Source organism: Hyperolius riggenbachi, chromosome 5, assembly GCF_040937935.1.
Source record: "Hyperolius riggenbachi isolate aHypRig1 chromosome 5, aHypRig1.pri, whole genome shotgun sequence".
NCBI lineage: Eukaryota > Metazoa > Chordata > Amphibia > Anura > Hyperoliidae > Hyperolius > Hyperolius riggenbachi.
The window spans coordinates 185,837,321-185,861,785 of record NC_090650.1 but is presented as its reverse complement, the minus strand read 5'-3'; the positions used below and the strand labels follow the sequence as shown (position 1 = coordinate 185,861,785).

The 24,465-nt window shown below is 42.2% G+C and overlaps 1 protein-coding gene across 2 annotated transcripts in view; it reads right to left on the bottom strand.

The window, feature by feature from the left end:
* Positions 1–5,629: 5,629 nt before the first annotated feature.
* LOC137518515 (sodium-dependent neutral amino acid transporter B(0)AT1-like) overlaps positions 5,630–24,465 on the bottom strand; it is a 390,168-nt gene continuing 371,332 nt past the window's right edge. For both annotated transcript variants that reach the window (XM_068236484.1, XM_068236486.1), the window contains 2 exons: positions 17,279–17,441; positions 5,630–6,202 (listed from right to left, as the gene is read on the bottom strand). In XM_068236484.1, coding sequence (XP_068092585.1) covers positions 5,993–6,202; positions 17,279–17,441 — 373 coding nt within the window. In that variant the 3' untranslated portion in view covers positions 5,630–5,992. The remainder of the gene's footprint in view (positions 6,203–17,278; positions 17,442–24,465) is intronic.

Here is a 24,465-nt window from a genome sequence, read left to right as displayed (position 1 = left end):
AACGGAATACCTTGGGGTGTCTTATTTCTAAAATGGGGTCATTTGTGGGGTTCCTATACTGCCCTGGCGTTTTAGGGGCCCTAAACCGTGAGGAGTAGTCTTGAAACCAAATGTCGCAAAATGACCTGTGTAAAGCCTAAAGGTACTCATTGGACTTTGGGCCCTTTAGCGCAGTTAGGGTGCAAAAAAGTGCCACACATGTGGTACCGCTGTACTCAGGAGAAGTAGTATAATGTTTTTTTGTGGTGTATTTTTACACATACCCATGCTGGGTGGGAGAAATATCTCTGTAAATGACAAATTTTAGATTTTTTTACACACAATTGTTCATTTACAGAGAGATTTCTCCCACCCAGCATGGGTATGTGTAAAAATACACCCCAAAACACATTATACTACTTCTCCTGAGTACGGCGATACGACATGTGTGACACTTTTTTGCAGCCTAGGTGCGCTAAGGGGCCCAACGTCCTATTCACAGGTCATTTTGAGGCATTTGTTTTCTAGACTACTCCTCACGGTTTAGGGCCCCTAAAATGCCAGGGCAGTATAGGAACGCCACAAGTGACCCAATTTTAGAAAGAAGACACCCCAAGGTATTCCGTTAGGTGTATGGTGAGTTCATAGAAGATTTTATTTTTTGTCACAAGTTAGTGAAAAATGAAACTTTGTGAAAAAACAATAAAAATCAATTTCCGCTAACTTTTGACAAAAAAATAAAATCTTCTATGAACTCTTCATACACCTAACAGAATACCTTGGGGTGTCTTTTTTCTAAAAAGGGGTCACTTGTGGAGTTCCTATACTGCCCTGGCATTTTACGGGCCCAAAACCGTGAGTAGTCTGGAAACCAAATGTCTCAAAATGACTGTTCAGGGGTATACGCATCTGCAAATTTTGATGGCAGGTGGTCTATGAGGGGGCGAATTTTGTGGAACCGGTCATAAGCAGGGTGGCCTCTTACATGACAGGTTGTATTGGCCCTGATCTGATGGATAGGAGTGCTAGGGGGATGATAGGAGGTGATTGATGGGTGTCTCAGGGGGTGGTTAGAGGGGAAAATAGATGCAATCAATGCACTGGGGAGGTGATCGAAAGGGGGTCTGAGGGGGATCTGAGGGTTTGGCCGAGTGATCAGGAGCCCACACGGGGCAAATTAGGGCCTGAATTGATGGGTAGGTGTGCTAGGGGGTGACAGGTGGTGACAGGAGGTGATTGATGGGTGTCTCAAGGTGTAATTAGTGGGGGGAATAGATGCAGGCAATGCACTGGCGAGGTGATCAGGGCTGGGGTCTGAGGGCGTTCTGAGGGTGTGGGTGGGTGATTGGGTGCCCTAGGGGCAGATAGGGGTCTAATCTGATGGGTAGCAGTGACAGGTGGTGACAGGGGGTGATTGATGGGTAATTAGTAGGTGTTTAGAGGAGAGAACAGATGTAAACAGTGCACTTGGGAGGTGATCTGACGTCGGGTCTGCAGGCGGTCTGATGGTGTGTGTGGGTGATCAGATTGCCCGCAAGGGGCAGGTTAGGGGCTGATTGATGGGTGGCAATGACAGGGGGTGATTGATGGGTGGCAGTGACAGGGGGTGATTGATAGGTGATTGACAGGTGATCAGTGGGTTATTACAGGGAAGAACAGATGTAAATAATGCACTGGCGAATTGATAAGGGGGGGTCTGAGGGCAATCTGAGCGTGTGGGCGGGCGATTGGGTGCCTGCAAGGGGCAGATTAGGGTCTAATCTGATGGGTAACAGTGACAGGTGGTGATAGGGGGTGATTGATGGGTAATTAGTAGGTGTTTAGAGGAGAGAACAGATGGAATCAGTGCACTTGGGAGGTGATCTGATGTTGGGTGTGCAGGCGATCTAATGGTGTGGGTGGGTGATCAGATTGCCCGCAAGGGGCAGGTTAGGGGCTGATTGATGGGTGGCAGTGACAGGGGGTGATTGATGGGTGATTGACAGGTGATTGACAGGTGATCAGGGGGGATAGATGCATACAGTACGTAGGGGGGGTCTGGGGGGGGGGTGGGGAGAATCTGAGGGGTGGGGGGGTGATCAGGAGTCCCCAGGGGGCAGTTTAGGGACAAAAAAAATAGCGTTGACAGATAGTGACAGAGAGTGATTGATGGGTGATTAGGGGGGTGATTGGGTGCAAACAGTGGTCTGGGGGGTGGGCGGGGGGGGGGGGGGTCTGAGGGGTGCTGTGGGCGATCAGGGGGCAGGGGGGGCAGATCAGTGTGTTTGGGTGCAGACTAGGGTGGCTGCAGCCTGCCCTGGTGGTCCCTCGGACACTGGGACCACCAGGGCAGGAGGCAGCCTGTATAATACACTTTGTAAACATTACAAAGCGTATTATACGCTTCCTATGCGGCCATCGTCGGGTTAACAACCCGCCGGCGCTTCCGATTGGCCGGCGGGTTGACGACGCGGGTGGGCGGAGCCTATTGCCGGAGGATGCGCGCGCATCCCAGCGCGCAATCCCTGGCAACACAGTGTCCCAGGACCCGACGCCAATGTGCATTACGTGGTCCTGGGGCTGCCACTTTGCCGCCGCCAATGTGCAGTGGGCGGTCGGCAAGTGGTTAAGCCCACAGGGTTGTTTATTTTTTGCATCTGAGCAACTTTCACCTCACATTCATTTGTCAATAACTTTATCACTACTCATCACAATGAATTGATCTATATCTTGTTTTTTCCGCCACCAATTAGAATTTCTTTGGGTGATACATTTTGCTAAGAATTAATTTATTCTAATTCCATTTTAACAGGAATATTAAGAAATAAATGGAAAAAAAAAATATTATTTCTGAGTTTTGGCCATTATAGTTTGAAATTAATACATGCTATGGTAATTAAAACGCATGTATTTTATTTGCCCATTTGTCCCGCTTATTACACTATTTAAATTATGTCCCTATCACAATGTATGGCACAAATATTTTATTTGGAAATAAAGGTGCATTTTTCAATTTGCGTCCATCACTATTTACAAGCCCATAATTTAAAAAAATTATATTAGTATAATCCTTTGACATGCATATTTAAAAAGTTCAGACCCTTAGGTAACTATTTATGTTTTTTTTTTTTCATTATTATTTATTGCAATTTATTTTTTTATTAAAAATTTTATTTGGGTAATTTTTGGTGTGGGAGGTAAATGGCTAATTTTTAATGTAAAAAAATGTATTTATTTAATGAAAAATGGATGTGGGTGTAGTTTTACTATTTGTCCACAAGATGGCCACAGTCAAAAAGTCCTGGAAGCATACGATCACGCTTCCAGGACACATTAGGAGAACGGGAATTTTTTTTCAACTCATAAATATTGCAGCCTCTGCTAAGAGGCTGTCGGTTTTTCTGCGGGGGGCTTCGATCAATGAATGGGATCTATAATCCCATTCATTGATCGCTAAGCTAACGGCCAGCGGCAGGATAGTGTGCGGCCTGCGGGAGTGAGCGCAGCCTATCTGAACGAGAATGTTCGTCCAGATAGGCTAAAGTGGTAAAAATAAAATAAAACTATGGGATATCTTAAAAAAAGTCATTTTAAGGAAAAGGAGGATAGATACAGCTGTTTATCTCATCAGTTTATTTTCACCTCGTGTTTCCTTTAAAGCAAACTTGAACTGAAAATTAAAAGTCAAAATAAAGATATACATGTCATACTTTCCTCCCACATAGTCTACTTATCAATCTCTTTCTCCTTTCCAGTGTCCTGTTTGTCCACTATGATCGATGGAATTCTCTGTCCTCCATTTTGAAAATGACCATTATCCCATGATAGCTTCTTGGCACACTGTTAAACTGTAATATTGCCCACTTGAGCCATGGGAAAACATGGACAATACCTTGCTCACCAGTTGTTCTTTCAGTTAGAACTGACAGCAACTGATATATAACTGACAGCAACTGATATATTTCAGTTCTAGCAAACTTTTGTCAGAAATGGAAGGAATAGTTGTAAGAAGAATATGGTGAGCGCCTGTAAAGGAACTGACGGCGAGATAAGTGTGTATTCATTTGCAGGTACATCATGTGTTTATTTTAAATTATTTTATTCTGTTCAGGGTCACTTTAAAAGGTGGATAATAAATAGAACATTAGTAGTACAGAAAAGAGTCTCACATTTTTATTTTCAGTTTAATAGCTTTAGTTTTATAATTGCATCAGACTATCACAGCTGCAGTCTAGAATCCTCACTCTGCCTTTTAAGCTGAAAAGATACAGAAGTAATGAAACTTTAAACTTTCCTGCAGTAATATCTTCCTACTCCCTGACAGATACCATCCTTTTAGCTTCTATTTACTTTTCAGGAAGCTGACTGAATTCACAATTTGCATAGATTCAGATAGTTTCTTAGTGGGGCTAGTTATATATATATATATATATATATATATATATATATATATATATATATATATATACAGTATGTTTATCTCAGCATGTCACATGTCACTTCATTTGAAGATGCTCATTTGAAGATGATTTTAAATATTGTACTTGAGCTTTGTCTTTATCAAGATCCATTACTTCCTGATAAGCTTATTGTCCTCCAAGAAAATTGTATGAATTTGTATCCCTACTACCAGGAAGGGGCATTGGTATATTGAAAAAGTGAGTTTAAAGAGGTCCTGTGTTATTATAAAAATCAAACAAGCTGACACTTACCTGGAGCTTCTATCGGCCCCCTGCAGCTGTAATGTCCCACGTCGTCCTCCTCCGATCACCCGTTCCCCGCTGCCAATCCCGGTTTATTATTCGTCTAAACAGACGAATAATGCTCGCTCCCGCTGGTGTCATCAAGAGCTTACTGCGCAGGTGGGAGCGAGCATCGGAGGAGGACGGCGTGGGACATTACCGCTGCAGGGGGCTGATAGAAGCCCCAGGTAGGTGTCAGTTGGTTTGATTTTTATAATACCACTTTAAGGTCTTCTGAGCTGTTTATAATATCATCAGCTCTGTTGCCAGACCCTGCAGCTAGGTATCTTTTCTCCAAAATTTTCCAGATTTATGTATATATATATATATATATATATATATATATATATATATATATATATATATACCGTCAAAATATATATATTTTTCTAAGTATATGCATCAGAACTCTGGCAAAATGCTTATCTGATTTGTATTTCATTTTCCTCGGACAGCACACCTCACTCACCTTGATAGTGCATGGTCTAGTCTGCGTGGCTGCCACAGACTTATCGAATCCAGAAGTAGAGATGACCAGCACAAAGTAGTTCCAAGTGTAGACTTATTCACTTGCACAATGTGAACAACATCAGCCCGGATATCCAGCCACAATACAGGATGTAATTAAAGCTCTGAGTAGTATTTATAGCTCATGCTGCAAGCAGCAGGTAGAGGACAAACTCAAAGGAAGGAGCTATGTCCACACGGACGCCAGGTCTGCTCACAACGGACTGTCGCGGTTTGGGGCGGGTAACCGCTCTTCGTCAAGTGATAGCAAAACGGCAACAGTCCGTTAGGAGCAGACCTGGCTTCAGTGTGGACATAGCTCCTTCCATTGCTGCTTGCAGCAAGACCTATAAATACTACTCAGAGCTGTAATTACATCCTGTATTGTGGCTGGCTGTACGGGCTGATGTTGTTCACATTGTGCAAGTGAATAACTTGGAACTACATCGTGCTGGTCATCTCTACTTCTGGCTTATCTGATTTGTATCATATCCTTCAACTTATGGTACCTAAATTATGCATCGATAAGTAAAATATCTGCAATGCACTACAATTCTGTAACGTAAATATAATATTTTAGTAGTAAGCAACTGAACAACGATTGATATATTGTTTTACAATTTTCACAGGAGTCATTCTTTGAAGCTTTAGAAATACATCTCCTAGTCGGTGATTCTTCACATTTTTTCACTAAAGGTTTGTTTTCTAATTATAAGAAATGTACGTCATTTTCATTTTCAAACAGACACTCAATTGAAAGTCTTTTCTTTATTGAATTGTAAACTTTATAGCTTGTTTTTAGCATCACCATTGATAGATGCCAGAGATGTTGCATTTATAATTTCTCTTTGGTCATCATCCTTCTTCAGGCAGTTCCTAATTGCCTTGTAAATGGCATAACCAGGTATCACTAGACTTGGAATTCCAGCAAGAACAACAATAATTGCATAGACCCAACCAGGATAAGTTAACTCCTTTGATCTTGGGAATAGGTCCTGAAAAATATAAACATGCTTATTTTAATGCATATATGCTTGCATAATTTATTTTTCTATTTTATGAAATGGAAACATTCTTGGAGAAAATGTAGGAGGAAAAACACTGAAAACCTCTTTTAACTACTGTATAATGCTAGTGAGCACATGCTCATTGGGCAAAGCAAAAGTTAAATAATGTAGATAGGTCAAATAAACATTATGGCCTCGATTCATAAAGCATTACCGCATGCGTTATCGCCCTAGCAGTAAATTATCGCATGGTATATTGTTGATAGTGGATTCATAAAATTTAACGCATGCGGTAATAGTGCGGTAATGAAAACGTTGTTTGTGTCAGTAAACTGAATGAAGTGTATTCATGTAAAAAAAAAAAGGGAGAGGAAGGAAGTGATAAGTAACAAGTTGTTATCGCCAACAAAGACCTGGCGAGTCTGCTCTACACAGTAGCATTATATGTGACAAATGGAGCCCTTTCAACTTAATGTTATGGAATTTTTAAGGATACAGAGGAAGAAGGGTGGTTGTAATATCACCCAGGTTTTTAGAAATCATACAGTTAGATAATTTATAAGAATAAATATATATATACAGTATATATATACAGTATATATATATATATATATATATATATACATATATAATTTTTTTTATTATATAAAATATAATAATTTATAAAAAATAAGTTGTGTGTCTAAAACTGCCCACTTCCACCCAGCATGCACCTTGTCATTAGGAAGTCAGCGGCAAACTACCGCACTCAGCGAATTATACCGACAGCTTTCCGCACCACACCGCACATTTAGCGCACACTTACCGACTGCTATTGCAATCACCTCGCACTTGGAATTTTTTATATGAATTCACTGCAAAAACCCTCATTTACCACTAGCGGTAATTTCCCACCCGTCTCTGAACTACCACACTCACTTTTATGAATCGAGGCCTATGTTGGAATTGTAGCCTTAGTAGGTGAGCAAAAATGTGGGTGATGTATAATGGGAAATCTGAGGAATGTAGGACAGGTATAGGCAACATACTGAGAACAGTATGAGAAATGTAGCAGTAGATATACAGGGAGTGCAGAATTATTAGGCAAGTTGTATTTTTATTTTTGAGGAATAATTTTATTATTGAACAACAACCATGTTCTCAATGAACCCAAAAAACTCATTAATATCAAAGCTGAATATTTTTGAAAGTAGTTTTTAGTTTGTTTTTAGTTTTAGTTATTTTAGGGGGATATCTGTGTGTGCAGGTGACTATTACTGTGCATAATTATTAGGCAACTTAACAAAAAACAAATCTATACCCATTTCAATTATTTATTTTTACCAGTGAAACCAATATAACATCTCAACATTCACAAATATACATTTCTGACATTCAAAAACAGAACAAAAACAAATCAGTGACCAATATAGCCACCTTTCTTTGCAAGGACACTCAAAAGCCTGCCATCCATGGATTCTGTCAGTGTTCTGATCTGTTCACCATCAACATTGCGTGCAGCAGCAACCACAGCCTCCCAGACACTGTTCAGAGAGATGTACTGTTTTCCCTCCTTGTAAATCTCACATTTTATGATGGACCACAGGTTCTCAATGGGGTTCAGATCGTGTGAACAAGAAGGCCATGTCATTAGTTTTTCTTCTTTTATACCCTTTCTTGTCAGCCACACTGTGAAGTACTTGGACGCGTGTGATGGAGCATTGTCCTGCATGAAAATCATGTTTTTCTTGAAGGATGCAGACTTCTTCCTGTGCCACTGCTTGAAGAAGGTGTCTTCCAGAAACTGGCAGTAGGACTGGGAGTTGAGTTTGACTCCATCCTCAATCCGAAAGGCCCCACAAGCTCATCTTTGATAATACCAGCCCAAACCAGTACTCCACCTCCACCTTGCTGGCGTCTGAGTCGGACCGGAGCTCTCTGCCCTTTACCAATCCAACCACGGGCCCATCCATCTGGCCAATCAAGACTCATTCTCATTTTATCAGTCCATAATAACTTAAAAAATCAGTCTTGAGATATTTCTTGGCCCAGTCTTGACGTTTCAGCTTGTGTGTCTTGTTCAGTGGTGGTCGTCTTTCAGCCTTTCTTACCTTGGCCATGTCTCTGAGTATTGCACACCTTGTGCTTTTGGGCACTCCAGTGATGTTGCAGCTCTGAAATATGGCCAAACTGGTGGCAAGGGGCATCTTGGCATCTGCACGCTTGACTTTTCTCAGTTCATGGGCAGTTATTTTGCGCCTTGGTTTTTCCACACGCTTCTTGCGACCCTGTTGACTATTTTGAATGAAACGCTTGATTGTTCGATGATCACGCTTTAGAAGCTTTGCAATTTTAAGAGTGCTGCATCCCTCTGCAAGATATCTCACTAATTTTGACTTTTCTGAGCCTGTCAAGTCCTTCTTTTGACCCATTTTGCCAAAGGAAAGGAAGTTGCCTAATAATTATGCACACCTGATATAGGGTGTTGATGTCATTAGACCACACCCCTTCTCATTACAGAGATGCACATCACCTAATATGCTTAATTGGTAGTAGGCTTTCGAGCCTATACAGCTTGGAGTAAGACCACATGCATAAAGAGGATGATGTGGTCAAAATACTCATTTGTCTAATAATTCTGCACTCCCTGTACATATGTAAGAGATGGGTTGTGTAGATAAGGCTCAAAAAAAGTGATGATGAGGGTGTGACTGTAAGAATAAATTAAGAGTAGGTGGTCAAGTTGAGAGGGAGGACAGAAGTGTGGTGGATGGGTGTACGGATGGTTTTAGGTAAGATGAACATGGGACCCCTTACATTTTAATAATGTACTGAGCATTATTTTGTTGCAATTTCTGTCATCCCCGATTGAGGTCAGGTAAGGAGCATGTGGCACTGGGCAAATTCTCGGGTTACCTTTAAGGAAGCCCTGGGGATGAGGTGTGTGTGTGTGTGTGGGGGGGGGGGGGTGGAAGGATAGATGAGGAACAGATATAAAGGTGAAGGTCAGGAAAGGTGAAATGGCTGAATAAATGAGTGATGGATGGGTAGATGAAGGTAAGAAAATTTTACATGTCGGTATAAGGTTAGATGACCCTTGGATAAGCGAGGGTAAGAACGGTGTGAAAATAGATGTAGGGTGTGAGGAGAGGGAGCATGAAGGGATTATTATTATTTAGTATTGATACAGCGCCGATATCTTCTGCAGCACTGTACAGAGTATATTGTTTTGTCACCTTAAAGGGTCCCACAATCTAATTGCTCTGTAGTGTGGATGTATCATATGTATCATAGTCTAGGGCCAATTTAGGGGGAAACCAATTAACCACTTGTTGACTGCTTCACGCCGATAGGCGTGGATGCGGCGCCAGCCCCAGGACCGCCTAACGCCGATGGGCATAAAGACCTTGGGGTGTGGTTTGCAGGAGATCGCGCGCGCCGATGCATGCGCATCCCCACTTGGATGACGGAGCTCCACTCCGCCTTCAGTCTCCCAGCGGCGATCACCGTTCAGAGACTGTTAGATGGCAAAACCGCCATCTATTAACATTGTACAGTGCTGCAATCTACAGTAGTGCTGTACTGGGGACAGCCGTGTGACATAGTTGTCCCCCTGGGAGACACTGAAATGATCGGCTGTCATGGGCTTAAGCCTATGACAGCCGATCACGTTGATTGGCTGGCAGGGGTAGGGATGGAGGGAGGGGGGATTATAAAATTAATAGGAAAAATAGGAAAAATAAAAAAGGGGAGGGAGTCACTTGTGTGCTGAGTTGTGCGGCCCTGCAGTGAGGCCTTAAAGCTGCAGTGGCCCATTTTGTGAAAAATAGCCTGGTCTTTCAAGGAGTTTAAGCCCATGGTCCTCAAGAGGTTAACTTATATGTACAAGGGGATGCGAAAGTTTGGGCAACCTTGTTAAACGTCATGATTTTCCTGTATAAATTGTTGGTTGTTACATTAAAAAATGTCAGTTAAACATGTCATATAGGAGATACACACAGTGATAGTTGAGAAGTGAAATGAAGTTTATTGGATTTACAGAAAGTGTGCAATAATTGTTTAAACTAAATTAGGCAGGTGCATACATTTGGGCACCACAAAAAAAGAAATGAAATCAATATTTAGTAGATCCTCCTTTTGCAGAAATTACAGCCTCTAAACGCTTCCTGTAGGTTCCAATGAGAGTCTGGATTCTGGTTGAAGGTATTTTGGACCATTCCTCTTTCCAAATCATCTCTAGTTCATTCAGTTTTGATGGCTTCCGAGCATGGACAGCTCAGCTTTAACGCATACAACAGATTTTGAATTATATTCAGGTCTGGGGACTGAGATGGCCATTCCAGAACATTGTACTTGTTCCTTTGCAAGAGCAGTGTTTAGTGTTGTTGTCTTGTGAAAAGATCCAGCCCTGGTGCAGCTTCAGCTTTGTCACTGATTCCTGGACAATGGTCTCCAGAATCTGCTGATACTGAGTGGAATTCATGCGTCCCTCAACTTTGACAAGATTCCCAGTCCCTGCACGGGCCACACAGTTCCACAACATGATGGAACCACCACCATATTTTACTGTAGGTAGCAGGTATTTTTCTTGGAATGCTGTGTTGTTTTTCCTCCATGCATAATGCCCTTGTTATGCCCAATTAACTAAATTTTAGTTTCATCAGTCCACAGCACCTTATTCCAAAATGAAGATGGCTTATCCAAATGTGCTTTAGCATACCTCAAGCGGCTCTGTTTGTGCTGTGGGCAGTGAAAAGGCTTCCTCTGCATCACTCTTGCATACAGCATCACCTTGTGTAAAGTGTGCCGAATGGTTGAACGATGCACAGTGACTCAATCTGCAGCAAGATTATGTTGTAGGTCTTTGGTACTGGTCTGTGGACTGCTCTCACCATTTGTCGCTTCTGTCTATCTGAGATTTTTCTTGGTCTGCCACTTCAAGCCTTAATGTGAACTAAACCTGTGGTCTTCCATTTCCTCGATATGTTCCTAACTGTGGAAACAGACAGCTGAAATCTCTGAGACAGCTTTCTGTAACCTTCCCCTAAACCACAATTGACCCCCTTAAATACTCTTCTTCATAATTGGATTCACCTGTGTATGTAGGTCAGGGGTCACTGAGCTCTACAAGCCAATTTGAGTTCCAATAATTAGTTCTAAAGGTTTTGGAATCAATAAAATGACAACAGTGCCCAAATTTATGCAACTGCCTAATTTTATTTAAACAATTCTTGCGCACTTTCTGTAAATCCAATAAACTTAATTTCACTTCTCAAATATCACTGTATGTGTCTCCTATATGATATATTTAACTCACATTTTTTAACGTAACAACCAACGATTTATACAGGAAAATCATGACGATTAACAAGGTTGCCCAAACGTTCGCATTCTATTGTATGTTTTTAGGAACCTGGAGCACCTGGAGGAAACCAATGCAGACACGGGGACACATACAAACTCCATGAGATAGTGCCCTGGCTGAGATTCAAACCGGGGACCCAGTGTTTCAAGACGAGACTGCTATCCACTACACCACCATACTGCCCACGGTGATAGAGGAAAGTCTGAAAAGGTGACATGGGTAGAACGGTAGATAAGAGGAAGGTGTTTAGATGTAGGTTGAAAGAGGTGACATAGGGGTTGGAAAAATAGATAAGAGGTTGATAAATTACGGTCAGGGAAGGTGACATGGAGGTAGAAGGGTACATCATGTCAGGTGGCAGGAAACAAGAATGAAAAAGGGAGTCTGGGGGAAAGGGCTGGTGAGAGGATGACAGCTTTGCAGATGGTCAGATTATGAGAGCTAGGTAGATCCTGGCAAAAGAATGGGTTAAGAATGGGTCAGGTAGAAGGCTTCCAGCTTCAGCAGCCAGGAGGGATTGTGAATGTGTGCCTGTGTGTGTGGGTGGATGGCGGGGGTGGGGGGGGGGGGTCAGAGGAAAACTGTCAGCTTCAGCTGCTGCTGTGGCTTGGGTATCATGAAAAAAGTGAGTGTGAATGAGTGTGTGTGTGTGTGTGTGTGTGTGTGTGTGTGTGGAGGGGGGGGGGTGTTTGGTGATTAGAGGGTGTTAGCTGTTGGTACAAATAGGTCTGACGCAGTAAAATCTGCGAAGGCTTGGAAAATTGGGAGGGATGGGTTTTCCAAAGGCCTGTGCTTTAGCTATACCACATTGTTTTCATAGGTGTTTTGGTGATAAATCTTTTTCTGAACATCTAGATAACCAAATAGATAACCACTAGCTAAACCTAACCACTAGCTAACAGTTAAAAAATAGTATGAACTTGAGGCTGCTAGCCATAAATGGTCTACATTTTTCTAAAGAACAGGGAAAAAGATTGGTAGCACTCCTAATCAGGCTGCAACTGAAACGAAACCAACAAAGGGGTGCACCGCCCCCCCCCCCCCCCCCCCAAGGACTTACATACACACCTTGAATTCAAATCAGATGCAAAACCATGCACTAAACCCTAATTTAAATAAATTGAATGCAAACTGATTCACATGGATGTAGCTAGCATCCTAACCACTAGCTATGTTTAGCTAGTGGTTAGGTCTCTTCCGTGAGGGCATGTTATCGCCGTGGAAGTGTCTAGTACGTAACAGTCTGCACGCAAACTGTTTTGAAAGCTAACATCCTCCTTTGCTGCATCTGTTTTGAATGCAAGTTGTGTAATTTGCCCATGTTTTGGGCTCTGCACATCTCTGCAGCTGGTCAACTCGGATGCAGCCTGTATTTGGAAGCACTGCCACTATCTCCTATTGTACAAAAATGTAAGCCTACTTATGGCTAGCTGCATCCATGTGTATCAGTTTGCATTCAATTTATTTAGATCTGGGTTTAGTGCATAGTTTTGTATCTGATTTCTATTCAAGGTGTGTATTTAAGTCCCTGGGGGGTGGTGCACGCCTTTGTTGGTTTCATTTCAGTTGCAGCCTGATTAGGAGCGCTGCCAATCTTTTTTTCCTAATAAGGAGGTTGGTCTAGTAGGACTGGAGTCAAGCAGATGCTTATTAGGTATGAACTTAGAGGGAACATGAGGTGACAGGAATATGGAGGTTAACATATTTATTTCCTTAAACAATTTAAATTGCCAGGATATCCTGCTATTCTTCTGCCTATAATACTTTTGGCCAACTACTGCAGAGAATGACGGGTCCGTCAGACACTCCTGCTGGGCGGTCGTTCTCCCGACAGTAGTGCATGTGTGCAGTCTGTCTGCAGACTGATAAAGCTGTTTCTGAACGATCCACTGAGCGGATCATTCAGAAACAGCCTTATTAGGCTGCAGACAGACTGTACACCCGCACTACTGTCGGGAGAACGACCGCCCAGCGGGAGGGTCTGACGGACCCATCGTTCTCTGTAGTAGTGCGTGTGTACACACCTAAAGACACTAATCAAGCATGCAGATCAGGTGCTCTGACTGAAGTCTGACTGGATTAGACACATGCATGTTTTAAGTGTGTGTTACAGACACTACTGGAGCCAGAAAGATCTGCAGAACAGCCAGGCAACTGATATTGTTTAAAAGGCAATAAATATGGTAGCCTCCATAAGCCTCTCACCTCAGGTTCCCATTAATTAAAGATATAGGAGGTAACCAGCCCTCAGATAGGAAACAATTAAACAGGCTAGCGATGTACGTGCAGATCGGTCAAGAGACAGATCTCTCTGAGGGAATCTGATAAAAACAAGCCCTATGAGTACTAGATGTCTTGTTAACATACATTTAAAACACAAATGTGTGTTAGCAGGTACTCGTAGTTACGAAAATTACCCACTGGGAGCCTGGGTCAACAATGCGCAGATTGCAGACTCGCCCCAGGCTCCAGGCCCCAGATTGCAGACTCAGCCCCAATCAAGCTTCAAGGTGTGAGGTGTAGCTAGCCCTGGGTCAGGTCTAACAGGCCCCACAAACAAGGTTTAGATGGAATTAGATATGCTGTGTGGTACATAGAACCAGTAAATTAACCATTCACAGTGATCTTGGTCTTTTACTCTGGAACCATGTAAAGATCAAAGGAGGGACATACAGGGTGCTCCTAGCTATATACAGTGCTGTACTATCACCTAAACATGTTTCACCAAAACGGCTTCCTCAGTAAGTGCTTTACATATTTATATGTTACATATGTATACTGTATAGTACACAAAATATACATATATACACAGTCCCACCCGGCTAGTGCAGCATGTCCCCCATAATAGTAGCCCCTGTCAGAGCTGGAGACGCCGCATTGGTTTCAGCATGAAATGCTGTTAAGTGTCTGCACTTGCAAGTGATTTACACAGAAGTCCCTTGGGACAAGAATGTGGAAAAGGTGAGATATTTTAATGCACAGGCACATGGGGCACATTAACATTTGGGGGGACAGCGGCTGGGGTTTCTGTTGCATTTGTTGGTCACAATATTGAACACCCCTACTGTCGTGCACCTGATTGGCCATGTCGGACTTTACAGCTTGCTTGATCGATACATTAGAATAATTTCAGCCCAAAATTGGTTGAATCGTCAAGCATGCTTTTTGATTTTGAATTGCATGGTAGATTGGCTGCAAAATTGTCAGATGTATGGCCACCTTAAGGCTTTATAAAAATATATATATATATATATTGCTTGTGAATGTCTGCACCTGCTGCTTTGAAAGAGGCAGTTTGCCTGATAATACTAGACATCTCATCTCAGAACAACAAGGAATTGAGCTAATTAAGATCCTCAATTTTAGCTAGATCCACTGCTCCCAGAAGGTTGAGATCTCCCCTCTATGCTCAAGAGGATATGGTGTCAGATTAATGTTCCACTAGAGTATTTTTCATAGTTCCTTGGGAATGTATGATTGAAGATATATGTACAGTGAGGATTTTGAGTAGTTTACTAAGTTGGCCAAGAGTTTACCTGATTTATTTCCATATTTATGGTATTTCAGTTTTTAGAACACGCTGTGAGTTATATGTGATTTTAGCCAGTATTTGCATCTTTGTTTTTAAAATTGAAAACTGTGTTTTGATATCAGGGATAGAGATGTCAGCGAACGGTTCCCGAACCGTTCGCCGGCGAACCCCTCACCCTGTACTACATCCGGGTCGCTATGACCCGTAGTAGTACAGCTGCGCTGGGCGGGCAGTGCGCGTCCTTGATCGCGCGCCTGTTGCCGGGCACTCTCTGTGCATGTGCGTGATGTCATGAGTGACATCACGCTCATGCACAGAGAGTGCCCAGCAACAGGCGCACGATCAAAGACGCGCACCGCAGGCCCAGCCCAGCCGTACTACTACGGGTCATAGCGACCCGGATGTAGTATCGGCCCATAGAGATTCGCTGGCGAATGGTTCGCCAACATCTCTAATCAGGGAAGACCTGGATATAGAAATTCAAAACCTATTTTTATGTGCAGTATGCAAGTATTTTCCCTCCAAGGATCTTTATATCCCAGAAAAGAATAGCGTTTTCTAGATGTGGGTCAATCCAAGATTCCTCAATATGAATAATTAAGGATGTGTGTGAAGCCCCATACACACGCTCAACAGCGGTCTTTTATGCGGCACAATTATCAAACAACTTTCGTTGTGACACAAGTTGAAACAACCAAAAAAAAGTTGTTTGCTATTGTTCAAACAACTGATAAGACTGACAAGACATCAGTCCAACAGTTTGATTGATGTTTTATTAGTCTTATCAGTTATTAGAACAATAGCAAACAACTTTTTTTGGTTATTTCAACTTGTTTAAAAAAAAAAAAAGTTGTGTGATAATTGTGCTGCATAAAAGACAACTGTAAGCAGTAGCAGCTTTCTGATAAGCTGAGGAGGAGCTGATAACTGTCCCAACCTTTGATTTTTAAAGGACAATTGAAGAGAGAGGTAAATGAAGGCTGCCATGTTTATTTCCTTTTAAGCAATACCATTTGCCATAGGCAACCTTGCTGACCCTCTGCTTCCAATACTTTCAGCCATAGACCCTGAACAACGGAACAGGCAAAAATGGCGCATAGCGCCAACGGTATAAAAAGGGTGCAGGAGTAATTAATATAAAACGATATTTATCGTTTTATATCTTTATAAACTTTAGGCAGCGGGGTCGGGGGGAGAGGCAGTGGGACAGGCAGCGGGCTGCAGGGAGTAGGATTAGGCAGAGGATGTGTGCTGAGGGATACATTACCTAGTCCCGGCCGGCGATCGCTCCTTCACTTCTGTTAGTTTTCAGGAGTCCTCATCCAGCCAATCACCATGCGGCTTCAGTTTCCGCATGCTGATTGGCTGGATGAGGACTCCTGCAAGCTAACTATGAAGTGAAGGAGCGATCGCCGGCCGGGACACGGTAATGTATACTAATGCTACCTAATCCTCCCTCCACCTAATCCTACTCCCTCCACCCCGCTACCTGGTGTCCCTCTGCCTCTCCCCCACCCGACCACCGCTGCCTCACTAGCCCCCCTGCAAATGGCGCACCGTTCTGCTTATAAATGTTTTATAAAACATTATTTACCGTTTTAATGTATTTACATTAAAACGGTAAATAGCGTTTTATGATCGGCAGAACGATGCACCATTAGTCACTCTGCGCCATTTTTAACTGTACCCCTGAACAAGTTTGCAGCAGATCAGATGTTTCTGACATTATTGTCAGATCTGACAGATTAGCTGCATGCTTGTTTCTGGCGTTATTCAGACACTTCTGCAGCAAAACAGACCAGCAGGGCTGCCAGGCAACTGGTATTGTTTAAAAGGAAATAAACATGGCAGCCTCCATAGTCTTCTCACTTCAGTTGCCCTTTAAGCAGTGTAGGTCTTTTCCAAATAGGTGGGTTTCCTGAAACAAGATCAAGGCAATGAAATGGTGACACTTCCTTGGGGAGTTCTATTGGTTCATTTGAATGGATACATATGAATCAGACATTAACAAGTAAGCCCTTTACAGGAAATTCAATATTTGCATTTCCCAAAGAGCATCTCCATTTGCCTATGTAAATGTCATGTAGACAGTACTAGCTGCAATGAATCAGAAAGTTTAGTTAACAAATGCTATAAACCTTTACAGGACCATATAATTGATGAAAATGTAATGCTTAATATTACTTACGTAATCGGGATCCCAAACAATGTAGTATAGTTTTTGAGAAACTTTAACCACAAAGTAGAAAAGAAAAATGACTAACATAATAAGTGGACTGACAACTCTCCATGTAATTTGCCAAAATATATTTGGTTTATGACCAATCATGAATTCTATATCTCTGTTGAATCTGCCAAAAATATAAAAGAAAATATAACAAATTGTCAAACTTTATTGAAAATGAAAATCTAACATAAAATTTAATATTATAATGTAAACACTAACAATTGTCATATTATATTTCTGTTAAAGCAAAACAGCAGTCCTTGTTTCAGCACCTGTGCTCCATTAAAGTGACACTTAAGCCGACAAAAAAAAATGAGTTTTACTCACCTGGGGCTTCCCGCGTTCCCAGCCACAATATTGCCCCCCTATACTGCTATTGCGACAAGGAAGGCCACAATAGCAGCATAGGGGGAGATATTGTGGCTGGGAACGTGAAGAATCACTCGCATTCCCAGCCTGACGGCCGGTGATGGCGAAACCGGAAGTAGCCGCCGGCGGGGACAGGAGGATCGGAAGGACACGGCGAGGGCATCGATCAGCTGCAGGGGGCTGAGGGAAGCCTCAGGTGAGTAAAACTTTTTTTTTGTTGGCTTAAGGTTCACTTTAAGCATAAAAAGAGAGCTTCAGCTGCCAAAACCACCTAAGCCCACAGATCTATATCACCAGACAAGCAGTAAAGTCAGGTCTTGTGCCTGGTACTACACAGGGCTCACTAGACTCTGGCAGAATATGTGTGTGGATTGATACCTGAACTGCACAGGATATTACTATAAAACCTGGTACACACTTTCAATTATGATTGGCCAATCACTGACCAGTTTTACTAACTCCATGTAGTATGAGGGTCAAGAGATAATGAATACATATATATTGAAAGTGTATACACTTCCAATTTTGATTTGCCAATGACTGGCTAATTTTACCACTGCATGCAGTATGAGGGGCAACAGTTTTTTGAAAACTATGAACAGATTGTGCAGGAAAGCTCTCATACGTCATGAAGGTGGTAAAATGGGCCAAACATTGGCCAATCAAAATTGGAAAAATGTGCACACCCTTTGGTAAACTGAGAAGGTCGGCAAACCATATTTACAGCTTTGGGTCTGGGGATGCCAAAAAGCCTTCTGTGCCTAAGAGAAGATGGAGGACTATATGAAGACACCAATAAAAGTAACTATTGTGTTGTAGTGTTATTACAGAAGATATTTACAAATTGAAATGATTATGTGCTATCTTTAGTTAACTGTGTGAATAGGCATCCCCTTTTCTTTCAAAGAAAAAGCAGTACTCCCTGATTCTGGTCCAAAACAATGTATCCCAGTGGACAGGGTTATTTTCAGAATATAATAAACTTCTATTATGATAGTGAAAGATCATTTATGCAGCAGATGTCAGCTGAAAAGGCCTATATCAAAATGTTTAACTAGAAATTGAAATAAATGTGAAAATATCTGAAATCCTCCTGGTCTTTATACCTTCTTTGACACTGTATACATTTCAAAAGGACCCTACAGATTATTATTATACATTTATACATTTTTTCCCAAAAACACATAATAAGACAGATGCGAAATACAGACACCAATACTACAGATGTGAAATGCAGAAAAGGTTACCTCCGACACGTGTGAAATAAACATATTCCTCCACATATATGAAATACAGCAAATGTTACCTCAAACATAAATGCACCTTTCCTCCGCTGGGTGCTGGTGGGATCGGATGGATAAAAGCTGGGTGCTGGTAGGGTGGGAGAGGAGGAAGGAAGGGATAAATGCTGGGTGTAGGTGAGGTGGGAGGGTGAAGGTATAAACGGTGGGCGCTGGTGGGGTGGGAGGGATGAAGGGATAAACACTGGATGTTGGTGGGGTGGGTGTGAAGAAGGGATAAATGCTGGGTGCTGGTGGGGTGGGAGGAAGGGATTAACGATGGATGCTGGTGGGGTGGGAGAAACGCTAGTGGCTGGTTAGAGTGGGTGTGAAACGCTGCTGCGGTGGGTAGGAAATGCTGGTGGGGTAGGAAATGCAGGTGGGAGGGTAGGAAATGCCGGTGGGTGGGAGGGTAGGAAATGCCGGTGGGTGGGAGGGTGGGCAACACTGGTAGCTGGGGAGGTGGGAGGATGGGCAATTCTGGTGGCTGGTAGGATGGAAGCATGGCCCACACTGGTGGCTGGTGGGGTGGCCCACACTGGTGGCTGGTAGGGTGACCCACACTGGTGGCTGGTGGGGGGGGGCAGGGTGGCCCACACTGGTGGGGTGGCCCACATGGATGGCTGGTGGGGTGGGGTGACAGGGTGGCCCACACTGGTGGCTGGGAGGATATAAGTTGGGTCCCCCTCCCTGCACCCAAAACCAATGGAAGAAGTCTGGGGCACCATGGGTAGAGATTCGGGAAAGTGCCCTGAATCTCTTGCCCCAGAGACACGCCTGTTCTATCCTCTCTACGGAGTTCTTTGAACATTTGCAGGTCAGATCTTTTGTTCTCAAAAGGTGGTTAATGGCCCATTGTCTAGTTTGACGGAATTTGAGTCTTTTTCCTCCGAAATAGAGGACTTCAGGTCTAATATTTAGAATTTATTCCCTTCTCACAGTTCCTCCATCTGAGACTTTTATAAAATATAAATATATGGAGGTCTGGGAGAACAGGCTAAATTGGGTGCAGGAGTTATCTGTATGGGAGGATATTTGGCTCAATGCGAGAAAGTCTTTGCTGTGTACCACTAGCAAACAGAATATCTACAAAATGTTATTTCATTGGTATATGATGCCTGATAAATTACATAAAATGTATCTGGGGACTTCTGATGCATGTTGGAGGAGTTGTGGTCACCAAGGTACGCTGGATCACATTTTCTGGCTTTGTCCTGTAGTTCAGGCTTTTTGAGAAAGGATCTATGTGTTGTACAGATTAACCAGAAATGCGCCATCTACCCAATCACAGGAAAATGGTGCCCACAATATGATCTGGGGTGCCCCTTTAATTCATTAGCCTAGCTTTTAGAAAGCAGTGCTCATTTAAGCCCAGACCTCTGCACTGGGGGATGTGAGTGTTTGTTTGTGCTTCCTGAGAGAAGCAATAAACCCTCAAAAAACAGACCCACTCCACATTCTTTGTCCCCACTTAGTAGACCCACAATCAGCTTAGTCATAGAAACCAGATCCCAGTCGTAAATTCATTAAGTGACCACATTCCTGCATGTAGCCTAACCAGAGTTAGAGAAATGACTTTTAATTCACCTTGGAATTAAAGAATAGTCATTTGGACAATTTACTAAATTAATCAGTGTTCCATAGATGCCAGGCATGTCAAAATGATCAGATTTGCCTTAAACCCGAGCTTGAGGTATTTGGACCACCAAGCATCGGTCTACCACCTTCCTTGCCGACGATATTATTTAGTCTGAAAATGAAGAATCGTAATATACCTGAGTTTGGATTCAGATTAACGGAGAGAATGACTTGAAATACACCTGTTCCATTCTCTGTAAGTTCTGATCACTGGTTGCCGAGATACAGTATGACCATTTCAGGTATATCATATTCTTTTCTGCCTGCCATGACAAAGGGGTGGAGAAGAATAATGTGGCAGATACAACCTGTCTATTCTTACTATCTCCACCCACTTGCAGAGAAAGGGTTAAGAACCTGTTGGACACAGGCAGGGAGAGGGAGACTCCAGCCATCTATACAACATCTAGGATTGGCCATGTTATCCATGGACTTCTATCCACAGAACTTTCCATAATTGGACTTTGTATCCTCTGTTGGACTAATTACCGCAAAGGACATACGATAACTTGACACATTGCTCAGGCTGTTATTACTTATTATTTTCACGTTTAATCCCTTATTATTTTTACTGTATCGATTTGTTTCAATTGCTGTATTTAGTTCTGCATTATTTCTTTAAATAAACACCTAAAAATTGTTAATCTAAGTGCTGTTCTAAAAAGCTTCGCAAAAGAATTCACATCTTCTAAGAGAGACATTACCATAACCGTTTTGATATTAACCCATTCGCGTTCCGTCGTTTTCACTTGAGAAATGTTCACCTCCCATTCATTAGCCTATAACTTTATCACTACTTATCACAATGAACTGATCTATATCTTGTTTTTTCCGCCACCAATTAGGTTTTCTTTGGGGGGTACATTTTGCTAAGAGCCACTTTACTGTAAATGCATTTTAACAGGAAGAATAAGAAAAAAACGGAAAAAATTCATTATTTCTCAGTTTTCAGCCATTATAGTTTTAAAATAATACATGCCTCCATAATTAAAACTCACGTATTGTATTTGCCCATATGTCCCGGTTATTACACCATTAAAATTATGTCCCTATCACAATGTATGGCGACAATATTTTATTTGGAAATAAAGGTGCATTTTTTCCGTTTTGCATCTATCACTATTTACAAGTTTAAAATAAAAAAATATATAGAAATATTTCATCTTTACATTGATATTTAAAAAGTTTAGACCCTTAGGTAAATATTTACGTGTTTTTTTTATTGTAATGTTTTTTTTTATTTTTTATATTAAACATTTTATTTGGGTAGTTTTGGGAGGGTGGGATGTAAACAATAGGTTTATAATGTAAATGTGTGTTGATTTTTTTTTTTTTTTTTACTTTTAGTTGTAGTATTACTTTTTGGCCATGAGTTTGTTTACATGACGTCACTCTAAGCGTAACATACTCTTAGAGAGACGCATGGGGGAGGTTACAGCCAAAAAAGGCACAGCTTCCGAGAGAAGCTGTCGCTTTTTCAGCGGGGGAGAGGAATCAGTGATCAGGCACCATAGCCCGATTCACTGATTGCTTGGCTAACGAACCGCGGGCCGGGAGCGCGTGTGCACGCGCGCGATCGGCCGCGGGGGCGCGCGGTGGCGTACATGGTTCCTGGACGTAGTTTCTACGTCCAGGAACTAACATAGGTTAATATTGTTAGTTTTGCTATCTCTAGAAAGGTTGTGAATTAACCATTTTTCCTACAGGATTTAGCTAGAGTTAAGCTTAACGTATTCGCACGCTGTATTGCAGATTGGTGACAGCGACCTGGTCTCTATACGAGATCTCAGATTGTATTGATTGTATATACAATCAAAATTGGACTGTGTGTGGCTTCACCAACCAATCCAAAAGGTCACTTTGCCTGCAGTGCTGACTGCCTTCAGGATTTCCTCTGGGTCTGAGGCTGAATGGTAAACTGCAACAAAGGGAACAGGAATTGGAGGGTGACTGCGCATACGTCACATTGCCAGAAGTGGTGTGACCAATCTTCGGCGTCAGTCTGTTCACCGTATTTCAAGCCATTGGATGCGACTATTCCCCGAATGGTAATGGTGCGAGATTAGACAGGATTGGCACACTTTGTCATATTATTATCTGATGATCCAGCAACCTGTCTTTTAACGTCAGCTCGCTCACAGTCTCACAAGCCATTGGAGGCGATTATTCCCCGATTCCCCAATGGTACTGGAGTAAGTAAGACGGGATCGCAGGGCTGGACGTCACAATCTGTTGTCGTGGTCTGATCTATTAAGTGATTCTAAAGCATATTCCTTTAGATCCGTGGGTCTACCTATTTGGTAAACCCTGGCAATATTGTATGATGGAGTTTAGTCTTTATTGTTGTAATCCAACAATAAAGACTAAGGGATAACACACATAAGCATGAGATCACAAAGAGGAATAGTCAATTAGCAGGAATGTAAATGCAAAAAAGTTCACCACAGAATGACAGACATCTAAACAATCCCTTCAGTGGTATATGCAGTCAGTCACAGATAAAATAAATGTAACTTATAAAACTCACGTATCTATGGTAAAATTGCAGCACACAGGCATTGTACGGCAATTTTTACCTGTACTACTCATGGAAATTATGCAGCCCACATTGCACAAATAGTGAAACTCACATCATCTAGTAACATGCACACTATTATACCACACGTTATGTGACTTATGAGTTGTGCTATTTGCGCAACTCACACTACATAATTCTCATCTATATATATAATAGACTAAGTGCCTCAACCTTCAAACAAGAAGAAGAAGTACTTTGCATGAGAAAATGTATGCGTGCTCAAACACCAAGTTTAAGGCCTCTTTTCCACGGACTGTTGAGCTGTGTGCTCAGCAAGCAGTTACCAGGCAGCAGTGAGCAGATACCAGGCAGCAACAAGCAGTTACCAGGCAGCAGCAAGCAGTTACCAGGCAGCAGTGAGCAGATACCAGGCAGCAACAAGCAGTTACCAAATACACAAACAAACAAAACTTCCGCCTTTCTCCTTGCACGCTCCACCCAGCACCTTTCCGATTGGCTGATGGGGGTTTCTTTAGACCCTGCCCATTCTCTGCTATTACACTTTCCGTACTTGCACAGTCGGTGGTGGCTTGGGTCTTTTATCTTCTACAGGTATTTATTAATCTATATGCACGATATATATTCGGGCACTCTTCCTTGCATGTGTCACAAAGTTGTTGTGGCTTCACTGCTAACTGTTCAATCATATACTATACTGTGGCACTTTCCTTTTGTGGACACTTTTATGTAGGGGGTAGTGTATATATAGGGAATTTTGGATATATACCTTTCTGTATAAACACATGGAGGTCTTCTTTCCCTACCTTTTCAACTCTTTTGTAATTTTTCCTTTTTAACCTATATGTATATATGATACCTTACAGATGAACCATGTGGTTTCTCTAGTATGCAAGGTGTGCACTGTTACACATGCATATTCTATGTTGATATACATGGGTTTAACATATCTATATACTGGTATATATACACTGGTTACTATTACAGGCACTACTTAATGATCCTCTGCATGGTGCTGGGATATATAAAATGAGTTGGCTTGTACTTCTTAATTCTCAGTAACAGAGATACAGTGCTCACTTAAAGCTTAAATAATATATTACAGATAATATATTACAGTTCTTAGCTTGTCCTCTTTGGTCTAGCTTTATGGCCGAAGAGCTTTTCAGTACCTATTGGCATGCCTGAGCAGTTCCAAGGATGAGCACATGTGCGGATGTGTGGACCTGACCTGCACGCATGCACAGTCCTGGAATCATGGGTCGAGTAGAGGAACAGGAAGGCTCTACACTAGCCAGAGCCTTCCTTTCCTAGTGTAAATATCA